General features: G+C 44.5%; 3 protein-coding genes across 6 annotated transcripts; all 3 read right to left on the bottom strand.

Annotated features, from left to right (window-relative positions):
• Positions 1-3,054: 3,054 nt before the first annotated feature.
• Positions 3,055-5,442, bottom strand: LOC9636607 (protein disulfide isomerase-like 1-5). Of its 2 annotated transcripts, none has more exons than XM_002993941.2 (12): positions 4,950-5,442; positions 4,740-4,869; positions 4,522-4,684; positions 4,351-4,469; positions 4,222-4,302; positions 4,079-4,165; positions 3,950-4,021; positions 3,823-3,891; positions 3,693-3,773; positions 3,494-3,628; positions 3,382-3,435; positions 3,055-3,334 (listed from the first exon to the last, which is right to left on the bottom strand). In XM_002993941.2, exons 1-12 carry the CDS (start codon positions 5,420-5,422, stop codon positions 3,188-3,190), a joined length of 1,611 nt encoding a protein of 536 aa, XP_002993987.2. In that variant the 5' UTR covers positions 5,423-5,442; the 3' UTR covers positions 3,055-3,187. The 2 variants fall into 2 exon arrangements, with proteins under 2 accessions (XP_002993987.2, XP_024523332.1); XM_024667564.1 differs by having other exon boundaries at positions 4,946-5,223.
• A 7,878-nt stretch (positions 5,443-13,320) lies between these two features.
• LOC9636606 (indole-3-acetate O-methyltransferase 1) lies at positions 13,321-14,448 on the bottom strand. The gene is made up of 3 exons (XM_002993940.1): positions 14,014-14,448; positions 13,698-13,961; positions 13,321-13,650 (listed from the first exon to the last, which is right to left on the bottom strand). Exons 1-3 carry the CDS (start codon positions 14,446-14,448, stop codon positions 13,321-13,323), a joined length of 1,029 nt encoding a protein of 342 aa, XP_002993986.1.
• Positions 14,449-15,420: 972 nt separating this feature from the next.
• Positions 15,421-18,202, bottom strand: LOC9636605 (5-methylthioadenosine/S-adenosylhomocysteine deaminase). 3 transcript variants are annotated; one of them, XM_024667567.1, is made up of 11 exons: positions 17,941-18,202; positions 17,709-17,881; positions 17,258-17,416; positions 17,046-17,195; positions 16,847-16,990; positions 16,630-16,786; positions 16,394-16,566; positions 16,278-16,333; positions 16,114-16,216; positions 15,959-16,066; positions 15,421-15,915 (listed from the first exon to the last, which is right to left on the bottom strand). In XM_024667567.1, exons 1-10 carry the CDS (start codon positions 18,152-18,154, stop codon positions 15,974-15,976), a joined length of 1,422 nt encoding a protein of 473 aa, XP_024523335.1. In that variant the 5' UTR covers positions 18,155-18,202; the 3' UTR covers positions 15,421-15,915; positions 15,959-15,973. The 3 variants fall into 3 exon arrangements, with proteins under 3 accessions (XP_024523335.1, XP_024523336.1, XP_002993985.1); XM_024667568.1 differs by having other exon boundaries at positions 15,421-15,827; XM_002993939.2 differs by having other exon boundaries at positions 15,421-16,066.
• Positions 18,203-19,550: the final 1,348 nt, after the last annotated feature.

The raw sequence follows: 19,550 nt of genomic DNA, 5'->3' as shown, positions 1-19,550 counted from the left end.
TTCCGGCCAAGGATCCATAGCAATTGAGACTGGGTGTCCCCATCTTATTCACCACATCCTTAATGCCCTTTGCACCAAAGTGTTCAAGTTAGATATATTCGAAAAGGACGTTTAGTTCTTTGTGAGATCCATTTACTAACTTAAAAGTGGTGCTGCCTACAACAAATACCAATTCACAGAACCTTGGCACATCCTTTGCTGGAAAATGAGTCACAAAGAAGTTAGCTGCTTGTTCCGCCACTTCTAGAACAAACCACGAAGCTGTTGCCTCATGCAAACTGGAAGGGTCACCGAAGAGATAAACTGTCCCAAACTCTCCTCCCTTGAGCTCGTAAAAGAATCTTAATCTCCAACAAGTCTCCATTGAAAGAGACCAGATCTCCCAAGAGCCATAGGACACAGTCTCTGCAACAATAAAGGGCCCATGGCCAACCCCTGACGCACTTACTTGTAGGTACCTTACAACTGTGTGCTTGAATCCTTCATTCAGTCCTTCAATTCCTGTTTTGCCTCCACTTTTTTGTCGTTTTTGAGCTTGAAACCATTGAGAAGCTGGACAATCTGCTTTTCTTCTACTTCTGAGCTTTTCCTCTTTTCTAGCGCCCTTGCTACTACATCTGACGCACACACACATGCCATTTCCCACTGCTAATGTGCCACCCTAACTCTAATCTTTGATGACATGTCACTGTTGATGTGGCGTGTATACGTGTACGAATGGGTGATTCGTACCCATGCCGGAAAGTGATCACACAAAGTTAGATCTATTGTTCCAAGAACTCCGGAAGATAGTGTTAACTTACCAGTAACTTCGTGCCAAGGCAATGCTACTCCGCACGAATTCGCCCCTGCTGGAACTGTTGCTCGCCCTCTGCGAGAAGAACGTCGTGTTGGCCCCGGCGCCACCTATCGAGAGGAGGGTCTTGATGAGCGGATTCTTGCTCCTGACCAGGCTCGTACACTGTCGCGCGATATCGATGTTCTCCACCGGGATTTCCACCCAGAAAGTTGTGCTGTTGACACTCGCGAACGCAAAGCAGAGGTGCGTGTACACGTCTGTGCTGAGATCCGATGCTCTTGAAGACTTGAAGTTCTCACCACGGACAGGCACTCCATCCATGATTTCGAACTTTGCAAGTGTTTCACTTTTGTTGTAAGCGTTGGCACCTGAGCCGGTCGACTCGCACTTTCTAATCTCGATATGCGGACCAGAAGAAAGTAAATCTTCCCGACGATTACATCCTTTAAGTGGAATCTGGCACAGAAAAAGCACTCACGCTCAGTTGACACAAAGCATGTTTCCACGTATTCGAAACGCACTTGCTCTTACTGTACTCGTATTCGATATGCAAGCAATCCTCGATGCCGACAAAGAGAAAAACCTTTTTTAAAAAGAAAATTATCGAAGTTTTCACCTTGATACTGTTGTTCACGTCGGGGTGCACTAGAAGTTTTTGAACCTGGTAAAAACAAAGCGTAAGAGCGATGAATGTTTCTCCACAAGTATCTCATTACCCAGTATTCCACAATCTTAGGTACGTAGCTGCGAGTTATAGTCACCTTAAGAACATATCTGGCAAAACAATCCATTACAAAAAATATCCAAGCCGTGAATGTATACCTGAGCCTGCATTTCCACTGACGAAAACTCGAAAGGATAGATTTTCCTCTCGTGAATCACACCCGGAACATCGAGCTCCCTCACTGTAAAACACGAAAGGGAAGTATCAGATGACAATCTAGAGCAAAAAACAAACTCACACACCCAAGGAAGTGAAGTCGTAGAAATTCCCTCGGTCGAAGTAAAACTTTGGCAATCCACAAACCAAACAAAAGAAACGCAAAAACTAACGCACCTATTTGGCCATTCACGGTTTCTCAATGTGTATAGCTAGAGGATTACTGCCAGTTTCTAGGAGCAGGGGCGAGGGTTATACTGATTCCCTCCACACGCGACGTGTTTCACGATCGAATTTTTCCTCAGGTACTCTCACCGATGAGTTTCTCAATCTCTTAACTTTTGTTTTTTTCCTGCTGGCAGCCTCCTTTTAATAGTTTCATGTTTGAAGATTCATCCCAGCAGGTACCTAAAAAATCTGTTTTCTCAGACTAAGTTTTGGTCGCATTTTCCAGATATCTCTACTGCCGAATCCAAGTGTGTTTCGCCTGGATGAGGTATCCATTGGCTGCTGCACAACAGATATCCTTCGACATCTAAGCAGTGAAGAAGCGGCTCGAAATCCACCGGGCACCTCCAGCGATAGAATGTCGAGGCTGGGAGCACAGCTTGTTGGCCAAAGAGGGTATCAAAAGCTTGCTCCAAAAATCTACCTTAACACTGACTCTTGTATTGCTTTTCGTCCAGCTTTTATCCATTGTTTCCGCCAGCTTTAGGCACTTGTTTGAACCTCGCTGTCAATCCCAGCGCTTTGGACTTCCCTTGCACGCCAGATATCATCGTTCTATCGTCGGACTTGGTCCCTTTCGTCAAGGTAGAAGTTTCAAGTATCTCACTGACGTGATTTTCGTGGTTTTTCTTTTGCAGTCTTTAAGCTACACGCCTGGTGTGAAGCTAGCCACGCACAGAGAAGCTCACTACGTTGCTTCTAAATCCCGGTCGACTGGCAAAAGGGGCAATGGGAGGGACGTTTGTGGAAGCTATGGTGACACTGCCAAGCACTCCTCAACTAAGCAGCATTGGAGCTAGAGCAAAACTTTCCTTCATTAAGATTTGATAAGCACAGTGTGGTAAGGCTTTTGTCTCTAACGATTGGAGGCTATATGTTCTTAAATGTTTATGCTGAAGGTTATGGAGGTTGAAAGATATCAGAAGTTTCCTTCTTCCTCATTGGAGATCCAAGCCATTATCTCGGACACCTTATATCTTCGCAGCTGTGACGAAGTCCTTAATCTTGCGAATGCAGTGAACTGCAAAAGCCTTTGATTGAGCAGCGACTCGAGCTCCTGTACGCGAGCATGCTCGGGAGTTTACTATCATGCTTCTTCTGGAGGAATTAAAAACAAATTGAAGTAAGCGTTCTCTGGAAGTAAGTGTTTAGCAGTAACTCACACCACTGTTCAAGCTTGGAAGAAACAAAAAGCTATGCTTGTCGTTTAGCTTACCGCTTCTCTCGTCTTACCGGAGAGCAGCTTTGCTATTTACCACATTGCAGCGTTGGAGTTTTCGCTACAGCTCGTCTTTATCAGGGGGTGATGATGTAGAGCTCGTTTTGGTTTTGGTGTGCTGTGTCGTTGGCATTGCAAAAGGAATGGCTGCGTGTTTCTTCACAAACTGGACCAGGCCTTTTAAGTTTGTCTTTGCGTGAGCGGTGATCTGTGGCAAGGAGTTACACCGAGTTTGTAAAAGGGAATTGGACTTACAGGTTGGTTTTTCTGGCCCGCGGGGTAGAACAAAAATGCTGGATAAGTCGTCACCTATCAAGGGAAAAACGAAGGTGAGAAACAAGAATAGGCTACACTTTGAAAATATTACCTCTAGCTTGGGGTGCTCATTTGAAGATGCGTCAATCTGCGCTATGACAAGGGATGGAATGCCTTTGAAAAACGTCGCGAGTTTAGCTACTGTTTTGTTGGCTGTCTCGCACATTCCGCACCATGGGCTAGTTATCTGTGATCGAAAGCATGAGCCTCTTAGACAAAAGAGTGGACGTAAAAATAAGAAAACATCCAACCTGGAGAAAGACGTCTTTGGAATCATCAAGAACAATCTTCTCGAACGTTTTCCCAACAACAATTCGTAGATCTCTCTCGTCCTGCACAAATCCACGACCGTCAAGACAACCACGATTAAAGTCTCAGTACCTTGGAAGGGATAGGCTCTGATTTATAGTGTTGTGTAAGATCTCCAGACAACAAATTCTGGCAGAAAGCCTGGACATACAATGCTGTTAGAAATGCAACACTTCGTGAATATACTATCATTACGAACCAGAATGTTCTGCAGATTGATATCTTCCTCCAGAAGAAATTTTTGGCCATTGTCATAGTTGAAGGCAACGATCTGTTGTACGGCCGTATTAGATACAATGTGAAATGACAAAACGAGATCAAAACTCACAACAGGCTTCTCAGGTTGAACCCCGTACATCGAGAGAAATGGCATTGCAAAGTCTATGTCACTGTTTTCTACCACGAGAAAGATCAACTGCGAAAGGATAAGCTAGCTCTCAAGAACTTTTTAACAGACTCAAAGCACAGTACCTTGCCCTTGAATGCCATTGCAGCGTCCTCAAACAGAGGCAACACAGTTTTCACGTCGATTTCATTTGCAAACAGTAACACCTGCACAGGGATTTGAAAATGACACGCAAAGGAAAAAAACAATCAAACCTGAAGCTTAAGAGGACTGGAGTTTATTCTGGCAGCATTCTTAGACGTCATCCTTACAACGACAGGGAACTTGTTGAGCTCGACAAAATCCAGGAGATTTTGTGCACTAAAAGTTCCATCTGAAACAAGCATTTGTCTCGATTGAGAATGAAGATTGAGAATTGGTCTTACCGAAAGGAACATAAAACTCGGGCTCATTCTTCTGTATCCACACCATCGGTGGTTTACGAATACTCGAATGAAATGTCTGCGCCACATTGAGGCTGTTTGTTTGGATAAACGGTGTGCCAACTTCCTGCTTTGCAGCTCCGATAAAGCTCTTGTAGTCATCTCCCTGGACAAAACTTGATAAATCCAGCAAACTACGTAAGCAGGAGGACAAAGCTCACCTCAAATTTGTCGAAAAATCCGGCCACAATGACAGAACTATTCGCGAGAAAATTTTCCGCGTCTTTCGTTGAGACCACTGTAGAGGCTGGCGAGCCAGTTTTCTTTCTCACCCAGTCGATAATCTCCTCCCTGGTCAGAAAAATCTCTTTTTAGTTTAGAGCATGAAAGAGGAAGAACAAAAAGAACGAGAAAGAGGAAAATTTACCGACTTAGAGTCACCTCCCGAGTATGCTTGCTGGACAGATCCATTGACAAAGAAGAGCACTGTCGGGAATCCCTTGATATTGTAGAGCTTGGCGGTCTTTGGATTCGCAATGGCATCGATCTTGGCAAAGACAATGGCGCCATTGCCATCGCCATAGCCAGCAAGATCCAATGCTGCTGCTGCGAATTCCGGCAGCAGCGCCGCGCTCCTGCTACACCAGCTCGCGTACCCTAGAAGAAGAACATACTCCCGCGACGAAATCACGCGCGGCGCGCTCTCATCTGTGAGATCGGCCACGAAATTCATAGCCACATCGCTCCTGGGGCCTTCCACTGTGTCGAGATCCTCGTCTTCCAGATCCAAATCCTCTTCCTCTAGAGCATCGCGATCGACGCTCTCCAAGCCGTGAATCCCAAGCGGCAATAGGAGTAGCAACAGCAGCGCAGAGAGAAGCCATAGCGCCCGGAGAAGCTGCATTGCCCTGGATCGACCAAATGAAAAACCTCCAACGATACTACTAGAATATACGCTATTTTTTAAAATTTTAATTCACGAACCAAGGGACTATTCCAAGAATATTTCATGGCCTGTGTTCGTTCATTGGTTTGGAGCGTTGTCATTGTTATGTAAAATTTACACACAAAAATCCTCGGAAAATCAGCCAGAAAATTAAGACTGTTAATATCAATGTAAACAGTATATTATCAAATCAAATCTCAGAGAATGTTATATGTATTTGCTCTTCTGGTGTTCATTTTAGTTTAGGCAATTCAACAAGCAAATGCAGTGAGTATAATTATAAGAAATTTGCTTTTGTAGTTAACTTTGGGTTTGCATGTGTGGTGGATTAGGGATGTGCTCAAACTTAATGATGAGCACGTATTATGATGATAACTTGATAGCAACCTGCGGGGCCAAATCTGTTTCTGCTGTTATCAGCATTTGCATTGCCAACATGAATGGAACTTTGGTGGTTGCTCCCTTCGGTAGATATCGTGCTTCTTGCACAGGGCCTGTGTATCTCACATGAACTAAAATACAAGTTGGTCAATGCAAGAAAATAAATGGAAATAGTACTTCCCTCGATTTAGCCCAAATAATGAGCTATAGCATATATTATGGTTTATACTTTTGTAACTGCAAGCTAGAAATAACTGGGTAGAAACTATAATATTCAGCAGCACTTCATTGGACTAGTTTATTGCTAATGGTAGAATTTTATTTCATATATATATCTGTGTGTGTGTGTGTGTGTGTAAGAACTTATTATAAATTATATATTTTATTTTATTTTAAATTGATAAAATTTAAAGAGAAAAAATAATTAGATATGAAAAAGTAAATAATTGATATGTTGAGCATGTTTTTAGAACTTGGATGGATTCCTGAGGATATCATTTTTAAAAAAAACCTTTAAAAAAAGGTGTATTCAAAGGGTATAAAAGTCTTTCAAAGTATTTTTAGCATATATTTTATTATGTATTAAATTAAATTAAATTTTACTTTATTATAATTTAAATTTTTATATATTTTATATAGGTATAAATATATATCTATCTATGTGAGTGCTTGGAATATGGAAAGGAAATACAGAAAATGTGCATATCAATTAGCCCAAAAACCTTAACTTATATATAAGAGCGAGTGGCCCAAATTGAAACCAATCCGATAGCTATCAAAATCCCACTACACTAATATTAATATACGGCATTGTAGCCGTACACTTGGCCCTCACATCATCCCCTCCTCTCAAAATAATGGAAGACTATCAAGGTTCTCTTGAAGATAGGCCAGGATCTAGAGGAACGTCAAGAGGAGGTATCGACGGATCTATAAGTGGTATTAACTGCTCTTGATCCTTTTTTATGAAGCATTTCAACCGTTGCACATGCACAATCTTTATAGGATCGGCCTGCTAGACGTCATGCCGAACCTCATAAACTTATGGTCCAACTTGCCGCAACACCCAATACGGTCCTTTCCATTGCACAAGGAGCCCCTTAGATAAACCACGTATCGTAAGATGGGGAAAATAAACTAACACCAAATCATCCACTTTATACTCTGCAGGTGGATGATGATGAGAGTTGTACCGCCATTGTTGTTCCACTTGTACGTGGCCTAAATGTTAGGTAGACTCTACTCGGATAACTGGAAGAATGCTCGTCAAATACTGATCCTATAACCTAGCATCGGTAGCTCGTGGCAATCGCAAAGGTAAACCCAGCTCCGTTGGTAATATTGGATCATGACCATATAGAAGTTTATATGGTGAAGCACCAACAAAACTTTGCACCCCTATGACATATGCATACTGAAGAGACGGCAAATAACCATCCCAATCTGAATGCTGAAAGTTCACATACTTTGCAATCATCCCCTTGAATGTCCGAACGAGCCATTCCACCAGACCGTTTAATTGTGGATGATAAGCACTTGTGAAAGTGTAGCGTATCCCCAACCAAGACGTCAAAACATGAAATGCCTCAGCCATAAATGCAGGACCATTATCCGAAAGAATCCGCTCTGGACAAGAATGCTGGAACACCACTCGATTGAGGAGGAAGTATCTAACTGCAGTTGCAGAGGCGCTAGCAAGAGCACTAACTTCCACCCAACTATGAGACACAAAATCCCTAGGCCCCAAAGTGGAGCTGGAAAGGGTGCCACGTGGTAGTGGCCGAAGCGAAAGCCAAACGAGCGTAACACGTTTGGACTAAAAGCTTCGACTTGGAAGGTCGAGAGTGGGAGTGGAACTCCCAACAAAGTGCTCAAGGAACAAGCACGAAGCGAGCAATAAGTGAGACTCCAAAAAGGGACCCAAAAGGACCAACACATGACACGTAGAAGTGTCCAAGATGGAGTCCGAGATGGACCCGAGTTGGAGTTCGAGATGGAGTCCGAGGTGGAGTCCGAGGTGGAGTCCGAGATGGAGTCCGAGATGGACCCGAGTTGGAGTCCGAGATGGAGTCTGAGGTGGAGTCCGAGGTGGAGTCCGAGATGGAGTCCGAGATGGAGTCCGAAGTGGAGTCCAAAGTGGAGTCCGAGATGGAGTCCGAAGTGGAGTCCGAGATGGAGTTCGAGATGGAGTCCGAGATGGACCGAGATGGAGTCCGAGATGGACCTGAGATGGAATCTGAGATGGAGTCCGAGAAGGACCCGAGATGGAGTCCGAGGTCGAGACGGAGACCGGGACCGAGACCGAAACCGAGACCGGGACCGAGACCGAGACCGAAACCGAGACCGGGACCGAGACCGAGGCTGAGACCGGGACCGAGACCGAGACCGAGGCGGAGGCCGAGACCGAGACCGAGCCCGAGCCCGAGTCCGAGTCCGAGTCCGAGTCCGAGTCTGAGAGGGTGAAAGCCCAAAGCGTTCGTCTCCTAGACCCTGGGGGGTTTGGTGAGCTCCAAAAGTATAGTAAGGGGGAGGACTGCAGTGGAGCCAGTTTGGCTAGGAAAGGCCAGTTTGGCCTAGGAAGGGCCAGACCTAGTGTTGGGTGATGAACTGACCACTGGGAAATACAAGACTAGAGTGAATACAGACCAACAAGCGGGGTAGCTTGGTGAAGTGTTCAAAAGCCGGCTCTAGTTCCCCCGAGAGATCGACTGGCCGATGCTCCCAGTCCAAGTGTGGGTGGCACTACCTACTTGGATACCAGGCGTGGCTCAACGGAACCTCGCTCTAAGCCCATGGCTAGAGCACCCAAAGGTGGAAGGCGGGGAGAGTACCCAAGTGGCTCGCGTAAGGCCACAGTATTCTGAAGTGTTGTCCCCAAGTCCCAGACTATAGAAAGGAAAAGGAGCAGTCCTTTGGTGTGGTGGCCAAGGATATGGTCATGTGGTGAGGAAGTCCCAGAGGACCATGGGACTTAGTGGTCAAGCCTGTGGGCCTCGACCCAGTGGCAGTGTTGGCAAACACAGCCAAGGGCAAAAAGGGACCTAGCGGGGACTGACAGAGGGATATTGGGGAAAGCTGTTCCCCTTGTCGGTAGGCATCCTAACAATGCTAAGGAGTGGATCTGGGATGACCACTCACAGATGGTTGGCCCAGTCTTGGAGAGACGGGATTGTGATGCAAGTGGTATTGGACCACTAGTGCGGCAAAGGTGAATGGGCATGGCCTTAGCGTAACGGGCCGATATGTCAGTGGTACCTTTGGGTGTCGGTTTTGGGACCGGACATGTGGAGCACTTGGACTAAGTGCAAGGGATGAGTGGCATAGATGCCATCCTCGAGGCTAGCAAGTCCCAAGTCCTGAATTGGACTTCAGAAGGTTGTGAATGAGACTCCTCCAAGTGGTCAAAGGTGTGGTTAAGTGACTAAAGTATAATGGAAAAATTAGTCGCTTACACCAACGAGTCAAGTAGTCAGAAGCAATAATAATATACTCATTACCAACAGTCGACCGTGGAAAAGGTCCCATAAGATCAAACGGCCACCAACTCAAATGGACGGGAAATTGCAATTGACTCCAACCATCCTTCTGCAGCCCAAGGGGGAGTATTACAAGCTTGGCACCAAACGCAGCTATGCACATACTAAATAATATCACGTCGCATCTCCAGCCAATAGAAAAACCTGCGCAGCTTCTCACAAAATCCTCGTCTAGAAAATCCACAGAGGCTAGAACAACAGGCTTGTCAGAAACATGAGAAGAGAATGGAGAAGGAAGAGGAGTTCGAGAAAGGGCATCAGCATCAGCCATAAAACTCCCTGAACGATGAATAACATCAAAATCATATATCTGAAGCTTCAAAGCCCATCGAGTAGTACAACCAACCAGGTTCTTCCACTTCAATAATGAAGTAATAGCAGCATGATCACCTTCAAGTAACATTCAAGAACCATGTAGATATGCATGAAGTTTCTCGAAACCCTAAACTACTGCTAAACACTCCTCTGTTGTGGAGTAGTTCATTTCCGCTGGTTGTAATGTACAGCTTATATACACAATAGGATGGCGCTGACTAGGTACACTCAAGCTCTCTTGTATTAACACACCTCCAAGACCAATATCAGAAGCATCCACATGCAAAATAAAAGGTCGAGTGTAGTCAGGATATGCCAAAACTGGAGGAGTCATCAATAGCTCTTTGAAATCCCCAAACACCTGCTCACAATCTGGAGACCAGATGAAAGATGATGTTGATGACTAAATCAATGCTTGCAATGGTGCAATGTGATCAGAAAGATGATCCACAAAACAACCGAGATACTGCACCTTGCCCAAGAAGCGTTGCACATCATTCACACACTTCGGAGTAGGGAACTTTAGAATAGCCACAAGTTTGTCATGATCAATTTGCAAACCCTCACGAGAAATACGGTACCCAAGATAAGTTGTATCTTTGGACCCAAACACACACTTCGACCACTTCAGCTTTAAATCAACGTCACATAGCCGATCCAACACTTTACAAACATCATGAATGTTCTCCTCCCACATCCCCTCCAAGTGGATCAAAACATCATCAATGAAGTCAGCAGTCACCTCCAGCATATCACAAAAAACCCCGTCCATCATCTGCTAGAAAGTTGCTAGAGCATTGTTCAAACCAAACGGCATCACGAAGAACTCGTACAAACCAAATGGTGTACAAAAAACAGCCTTAGGAATATCTTTTTCAGCCATCGGTACTTGCCAGTACTCAGAAGCAAGATCTAGTTTAGTGAACCAACGACTGCGCCCCAGACGATCCAAGAGATCAGCAGTGTGAGGAAGAGGGTACACATCTGGGATCGTTACTTCATTTAACGGATGATAGTTGATGCAGAAATGAATACTCCCATCAGGCTTTGTCACAAAATGAGGTTCACATGCCCAAGGACTCCGCGACTTCTAAATAACACCCTTCTCCAACATCTCTTTGACATTTGCATAATCTTGATTTTCTTGGGTGACCGACAACGAATGGGAACCTTGATTGGATGAGCATCTCCGGTTGGAATTGGATGACATGTGGCAATCTTAGCCCCAGACGATAGGTCAAATTCAAAGAGTTCAAAATACTCTTTCATGAGCTGGTCCACTGCTACAACACAAAGATTGTCAGAGGGATCAGAAAAGGGAAGAGTAGAACAAGATAGAAACATAGGAGGAAATAGTGGGGGAACAAAAGTAATGAAAGGAGAGGTACAAGTAGAGGGACAAAAAGGTACAGAAGTGAGAGGAATGGATAAAATATAAGGAAGTATGAGATAAGGGGGAGAAGCCTCAAAGTCACACTTGGCATGATTGTGCTACAACCAATCCATACAAAAAATGAAGTTAAAAGCTTGACTTGGCACCACCCGCAACGACTGCAACTCAAGCTCGAGATCGCCCACACGCACAACTAGGTCTGTCTCATCCCGTGGACATGCATGTGTACAGCTGTTGCCATAAGGAATGAAAACTAGTTCCGCTGCACAATGCAAGTGTAGACGACAACATGTGGCAACAGGTTGAGCAATAGAAAATAAACTCAAACTTGTATCAACCAACATGGAGAGAATAATAGGAGACCACTTGTTATAAAAACGAGCTTAGAAAGTAAACACTGGATAAACCATTGCCGAGTGAACCCCTTGATGATACTCCTGAAAGAAAAATGGAGGGGTCACTGACTTATTCGCGCAAGGTCCCTCTATTATTCACACAACTCTTCGTTTCCCGAATGCATCTCGGTGTCCAAACCTTCCACTACAACAACACCAATGGGATGTTGCTAACGCCAAGGTCTCCATCCAGGAAATGGAGGTCACCAATTTGGAAAACACGACAACGCCGATAAGTATGACCAACTTCATTAGCGAACATCACAGCCACGACCACGTTTTCGCCCTTGTCCTTGGACTCGAGCAGTAGCAGCATCAACCTCCATTGGAACAGGACCATCACTCATAGGAAGTGGAGCTGAAGGACATGTAGCGAGAAGTGGAAGAGGCGACGTCTCATAACGTTGTGCCAAGCGAAGAGCATCGTCAAGGGTGGCAGGAGCAAGTGCATGCATAAGTCTAACAAGATCTTGACGAAGTGCTGGCCACAACATTCCTAGCTTGATCCGCTCCGACAGGCTTCGCAAGAAGCAAAAGACTTTAGAAACGAATGCCAAATTGCATCACCGACTCAGATGGCCTTTGGCGAAGACGATGCAATTGTTGGAAGGCATCATCACAGTCGTCGACATGGCCGAAGGCACGTTTGAAGACATCTGGAAGAACACTCCAATCCCCACGAGTGGCTGTGCTCAAACCATTATACCATTGCAATGTTGTCCCTTGGAGACACATGGGAAACTCATGCAAACGTTGAGCATCATCCCAAGAATAATATATGGCAATCACTGTGAAGTGATTGAACCAATAGTACACATCATCCCCAGGATTCCTGCGAAAGAACTCCGGCTGAATGCGAGGATTGGCACCAAGAGAAGGAGGAGTTGTACCACGTGTTGTGAATGCCGCTATCAATTGAGTTTGATTATTCAATTGCAAGCGCATAGCATTAAACAATTGGACCAATTGCTACTCTAGAGTCAAAAGAGGAGATTGCTGATCTGCTATGAAGATGAATGAAAAAGAAAGAGCAAAAGAAGAGAAATGATAAAAAAAAAGTAGAAAGAAATAATAGATCTAGACAATGCAAAAAGCTAGATTTAAACCAAAATCCCAAATTTAAGCATTCCTCAGGGACAATCAAAGGTGCCCCTTATCTCCACCAATGTGAGTGCTTGGAATATGGAAAGGGAATACAAAAAATATGCATATCAATTAGCCCAAAAACTCTAGTTTATATATAGGAATGAGTGGTCCAAATTGAAATCAATCCGATGGCTACTAAAATCCCATTATGCTAATATTAGTATATGGCATCGTAGCCGTACACTTGGCCCTCACAACTATAAATATATTTCATATATCATACAATATACTTAAGGGTGAAAATAACCTGTTGAACATAAAAGTAGTTGAAGTGCACACTCTAATTATGGATTAACTTGTTTTGTCAAGATTTTCTAGATAGTGCGATATATTTAAATAAAAATAATATCACTTTTTAAATTTACTGTGTATAAAAGTTACAAAATAGAACACAATTGTTTGTACCTTACAATTCATAAACATTTTGCAGAATTTGATGGTAGTTTTTTTTATTTTCATATGTTTTATATCTACCAAAAATTCCACTAAATTGCAAGAAGAAGAAAAATTACTAACTAAATGCGACAAGACTTTGGTGTAAAGGTTTTCAATTTATATAGTACTTTAGTCTAACTTAAGAGGAATATTTTATATGAGTGAACAGCCAACATTTATCTAAAAGTGGAGTATAATTCTCCACAAATCAAAGACTATTGGTAAGTTTCAAGATGGATAGTTTCATTTGTTTCTTTATAATTCAGTCCTTTGGAGAACAAGCAATATAACATCAAGGGGAATGGTCAAGGTCGTGATCTTTGCCACCATTCTCTTAAACATGAGCTCAACCAATTCTTCATTGCCAATGTGCTGCCCAATTGCACGCCCTAACACTGCTTTCCACTTCTTCACTACTGCAGTAGCATTCCAGGATTTGGGATCTGGCTGAGGATATGTGAAATTTGCTGAGTAAATCACTTTGAAATACTCTTTTACTGGTTCTAGTGCTTCCTGGATTTCTTCTATGCTGCGAACATATGTTGGGAGATTGAAGGTGTCCAAACTTTCCTGGCTCAAGAGCTCCTAAACAAAATTTGACGGTCAAATATTGACCGCGAAAGTCAACTCACCTCTTGTATGAGATCCTTCCATGATGCTTCAAGGGCAAGAGTAAGATCAACTGTGATCAACTCTTGAGTGAGTCGAATGGGAAACATGGTAACAAGGATGCCTCCACTCACAACTTCTTGAGCTCGGTGCTGGAGAAAGTTTGAGAAATCATCGCTAGCTTGTCGAGCAAAGGCCTCGAGTGCTGCTGGTGGAGAGAACCGATCGACAACCATGGTATCTTTGTTCCAGGCTGTGGAGTTTCTATCAATGATTTCATCGGGAATCTAACAAGAGACGAGCATGATTAGCTTGAGCTTTGAAAGAACGAGGTGTTACCTTGGAGATGTAGTGCAATGCATGGCTTGTCATTGCAAAGTGGATGGAAGAGCGAGGAAAGAGTCTGTGATAGAATGATCCGGGAACTCCACTGAAGAAGTATGGCTCGCCTTGGAGATGTGGAACTTTAGAAAAGAGCGTGTTGAAGTCATTGGCAGTGGTATCCGAGAAAATGGCTTGGATTTCCAAAGACGAAGAAGAAGAAAAGGGAAGCTTTTGATCTCTCAGCTGGATGATCTCTCGGGTGACAAAGTCTATGGCGTGGATTGTGTTTGAGCAGCCCAAGTCCGCAATTCTGATCACTTTCAAGGATGGATCAAGCAAGAGTGTATTGTTTGCCATGATTTCCTTGATTGTGGGCTGGACAGTCTTGAAGCTCTGAGCCTGAAGGGCTGAATTCTGATGGTAACTATCCTCTCCTAAGCCGCCTTGCATCCTCTTTAATCTTGATGCACAACTTGAATTACAACACTACATAGAAAGATTCTTTATAAATGAAACGAACACACTTGTATGCTTGGCAAAGGAAGAGTGATCCAAATCATTTAGGAAACATCGACTTCTTAGTGGGCCACAGAAGTCACAAATTCCGCGTTTCAGAAAAACTCAATTGGTATCTTTTGGAGTTTTGGTTTTCAAGATATCCATCCAAATTCCAGCCATCTCTATCACACTAGAATTCACACCATTTTCACTTCCTCTGAAGAAGAGTAACATCACACAAAGTCCTGAGTTTGGGCAACGTTCTCTTAAACATAAGCTCCACCAGCAATGTGCTGCTCAACAGAATTCTTGGCTACAGCTTTCACCTGTTGGAAGCCACGAAAATGCATGGGAAAGTTAAACATGTTCAACTCTACAAAATAGCGTTGACTCGGTCACACAAATTTTTACCATCGTTGACTGATGTGATGGTGTGCTTGACCTGGTGGGACTTAGAGAAACATCAAAAGATGTCTTTCTCGGTGGTCGACAAAGTTGGAGAGATCATCCCTGGTTTGCTGAGCAAATATCTCGATTGGCGGGGAGAATCCGATTGACGTTTTGTTCCAGGCTCCAGAGTTCTTATCCATGACTTCATCAGGAATCTAGCAGGAGATCATGCGGGATAACGAAGGATAAGTTGACATTCCTCTGATTTATTCATTTCCCAATGAAAAACTATTATATAGTGAAAAGTTATCCATATAAAATTTGTAACTTTTTTAAGAAAATGACTTGGATTTCCAAAGAAGAAAAAGAAGAACAAGGAAGCTTTTGATCTCGATCTCTTGAGCAACGAAGTCAATAGCAGTTTTGAGCAGCCCCACAGCAATTCTGATCACTTTCAAGGATGAAAAGATGCTGACCGGATGCATGGATCAAGCAGCTGTTCACACTGTCAAGATATCGAAAAAATGGGCTGGAGAAACACAAGATGATCATTTTTCCAATTGACTTCGAATGAGAAATCTTCCAGGAAAGACTGATCCTACAAATACAGTAAAAAGACAAAGCCAAGGCTTATCTACAACTCACCTAAGAGCCCTCCATGTTTCTTGTGAACGTTTCGATATAAATCTTGGAAGGACAAAGCCAAAACCAAGGTCAGTGAAAGAAAGGTGGTGTGTAAGAAAATGGCTGGCCTGATCTTCTTCGTCAAGGTGTCGTTTCTTCTCTTGGCGCTGCTGGTCGTGGCGGGAGGGGCTTGCACTGATCCCGATCTTCCCGAGAAATCTCTCCCTTGCATCGATGACGGCAAAGCTCTCGATTCTCCAACCAGTCAGTGCTGCGTCGCCGTGAGAAGCCTCAGCCTGGATTGCTTTTGTAGCTTGCTGGAAGGGACAGTCATGGCCCAGAGAGTGAAGACGTATATCGCTGCTTGCAGCCTGGTCGTTCCACCGGGCTTTGCATGCACTTGATCTAAACAACTATCTTGTAAGTTTTGGAGAACAAAAATGCTTACTTTTCTTTTTGAGATTTATTTCGTGACTTTCATTCTTTCCGGGAGTTGGATTCCAGCTCTATGGATCAGCTCCTGGGCAGCCTGAGCCGCAGTCTTGAGAATTGTGGCCTGGAAAATGTGTGTAGGATTTCTGTAAGTTAATACAAATGAAATACCTCTTCGATTGTTAGTATCTTTCGGTCACGCATTATCCAGACACCGTCACAGATCACAGACTCAATGTTCTCGCTCCTCATCGAGTAAACGAGGCTCGAAATCCTGAAAAACGAGAGAGATGAAAAGAGCCTTTGAGCTTGAGGAAATCTGACGAGTTTCTTACGGATCGTGGAGAGGTACCATCGACCACGTCTGTGGATTGATCACTACAAAATCAGCCTGTGAACATCGTCAGAGCTAATTCACAAGAAAAAAAAATAAAAAAGTTTTAAGTGCAACCTTTTTGTGGACTTCTATAGAGCCGATTTCATTGTCCCACAGAACGGATTTGGCTCCGTTGATGGTAGCCATTTCTAAAACCGTCTCCGCTGGCAATGCAGTGGGATCAGTTGTTCCTCTGGTGTGAGCCAGCTTTCCCTTGTTTATCAGGGACGCTAAGTACATCTCGTCCACTGCAAAAATCGCCAATGACATCAGTGCCAATCAAGTCAAGTAGCACAACAACCGATACAAACCCATGCTCATTCTGTTGTTTGAGGGAGCACCATCTGTTCCAATGGAGACACAAACACCTTGCTCTAGCATTTCTTGAACGGGACAAAATCCCAGCATGCGCATAGCGGAAGCAGGACAATGTGACACTTTAACTCCGGATTTTGCCATCATTTTGACCTGTAGAAGAGCACACAGTTTTGTTTCCAGCACTCGAAAATTTCAAACTTGCACACATACCTCGCCCTCGTTGATCCATACCGAATGTGCAGCCAAGAGATTTTCACCAAGAACGCCAATCCTGTCTAAATGGGTGACCGTGCCGTTCTCTACGCCCCTTGTTTTGATAACGTACTCGTTTTCGTAAGGAATCTCTGAAACATGCTGTGCACGGCCATACTTGAATCACCAAAAGGAACAAAATGACAGTTTTCCATACCATGTGTATTCCAGTGTTATACTTGTCGGCAGCTTCTTTAGTACGCAGCAGCAATGCATCGGTAGCGTTCATAATCTGTCGTAAACCAAACCACACGCGTATACGCCCCCCAGCACTACCATTTAAACTCTTGTATAGCTCTTCCTGGGCCTGTGTAAGTCCAGAAGAAAATCATTCCAACGAAATAAGCTTGAAAGCTCGGGTTTGCAAACCGTGAGACAGGAGTCAGTTGTCTCGGTTGCCCACGAGCTCGGCAAGCCTTCCCCAGAGTCCATCGTTGAGCGTGTCAAGCACGCACGAATTCCCAGAAGCTCTACTGCTCGAGCCATGGCCGGTACATGCTGTCCGCCAGCTTCAGCGAAGCAAGTTACCTGACAAAGCAACATGCAAAGTTCTCTTGTAAGAGATCAAAGCTAAAAGAAGAATGCGAAGCCTGTAAGAGATCGGAGAAGTTTGATAAACAGCAAAGAAGCATATAAACAATCCAAACCAAACAATCCAGCACAGAGAACAATGTGAAAGATCACAAAGAAAACGAAAGAATGCCTGGAAAGTGATTGATCGCATCAAAGAACACGAAGAACAAGCCCGTGAATTAAGGCAGAAACATGGGAGGAAGAAACAAGGGGCAAAGCAAAACCAAAGAAAGAAGATTTCACTTACGCCAGATCGAATGAGTTCTATCCCACAGAGCAAAGTGGAGAGAAAAGAATCGCTGTCCGTCATGCTCGATTCGTATGGCCAGATGCGCTTGTGGAGCCAGGTGAGAAGATCGACATCATCGGCAATTCCCCGGCCGAGCTGCTGCGATGTGTGTACGTGAGTGTTGATGAGCCCTGGCCGATCCCATCGCGCCGCGAAAATTTTGAGAAACCGAGAGAAAAATGGAGCTCACCAGGTATGATCAAACGACCAGAGAGATCGACAATGTCGTCCGCACCGCTCGCAAAATCGGCCAGAATCGCCTGATCCTCCCCAACAGCAATAATCCTGTCACCGCGCATCGCCAAGCCGCCGCAAGCGTATACATTTCGATCGCCATCCATGGTGACGACGATCGCGCCATGGAGCACTGTCAAGCGATCGATCTTCTCACTGGGAAGCGCCATAGCTTAAGCCAAAGAAGAACCCTATAATGCGCATCTATTTTATTCTCCTTTTGGCCTTTACCTTTAGGCTTTACCTTTACCTCTACTTTTAGGGCTCTTGCTTTACCTTTAGGCTTCTTCCCTTAACTATGTTTTTAGGGTTCTTCCGCAGGGTTCGGATGCTCCGCGGGAAGCTCGAAGGAAGAATTTTTTTCTTTTGTGATAGCTGGGCTATCACACAGAACTGAAAGGCGAGCAAAGACCTGAAGCAAAGAGCTATTGATCTTACCTCCAATAGTGAGTCTCTGGCAGCCAAAAATCCTCTTCTTCACCCTGCAGTGCTTGCAGTGATAAAAGCGCTCTCAGTTTAATATTTTTGAAAAGGATTCTACCTCTTTCACGACATTCCCTTGGCCCCTAAACTCCAGTAAGACGTTGTCCAGCTTCCATACTCGTAGTTCGTGTACCAGTCAGAAAACGTCTCAAAATCTCTTCAAAAAAGACTTGGTTCCTTGCCTTTGTTTGTCTTCCATGGCTCTCCAGGCTTTAGCAGGAGTAGACGTGATATCCTCTGGCGACGCATAGATGAGCGCCGCGTTCGTGTATGGCAAGGATGTCGTGCCAGGAACCAACGAGTCTACGTCTTTAGCTGATTTGGTTCTGCGATAGGAAGCTCTACGTCTTTAGCTGATTTGGTTCTGCCGCCATAGGAATGAACTTGAGCAGCAACTCCATTGTAAGTCCCAAAGGAGAGTCCGACGCAGCCGAGAATGTGACTTTGTCCCAGGTAACGGAAACGAGCTGTCATTCTGGCCTGTGACATGAATGTCCAAGTTTGAGACTCTTTAAAAGCTCCTCAGCTGCTGCAGCTCATTCTGGGAGAATGCGAGCACTGATACTGAAGGATGGAGCAAACTCCAGCAAATGTGTATGTGCAGTGACGATGGTGGTTGTCCATTGTTGCCGCTGCACCAGTGAGCCCTGCAGCAGCATAGCCACCAAGTCCGTCAAGGATATCAGAGATTCATCGTATTGGTGCCACCGGCGGAGATAGCTTGCCAGTAGTAAACATCTCGCTCTTGTACGTACTTCCGGCCGTTGCAGCAAGTTTAGGATGGAGCTTCCATGCACCCTCTAGTTCGGGACGGAGAACTTCTCCACGTTCTCATCCAGTAAAACAGTGCTGAATGAATTCCCCATGATATGTCTAATTGCTCACTGATCGTGTTTGAAATTTCCCCATAAATGTAGAGGCAGCACGCAAATGTGTCAAGATATCAAGCATGTGTACCCGAGCCGGCACCCTGCGTGTCCAGTGAGACTGGAGAGAGTGATGGACTTGAAAATGGGAAGCTCGATCGAAAGTTGTGAATGGTCCGTTCTCCTTCATGCTCACACCCGGACCACAAACTCGATA

This window comes from Selaginella moellendorffii, unplaced genomic scaffold (genome assembly GCF_000143415.4).
Source record: "Selaginella moellendorffii unplaced genomic scaffold, v1.0 SELMOscaffold_179, whole genome shotgun sequence".
Taxonomy (NCBI): Eukaryota; Viridiplantae; Streptophyta; class Lycopodiopsida; order Selaginellales; family Selaginellaceae; genus Selaginella; species Selaginella moellendorffii.
Note: the sequence above shows the minus strand (reverse complement) of the source record. Positions and strands in the feature narration are given on the sequence as shown.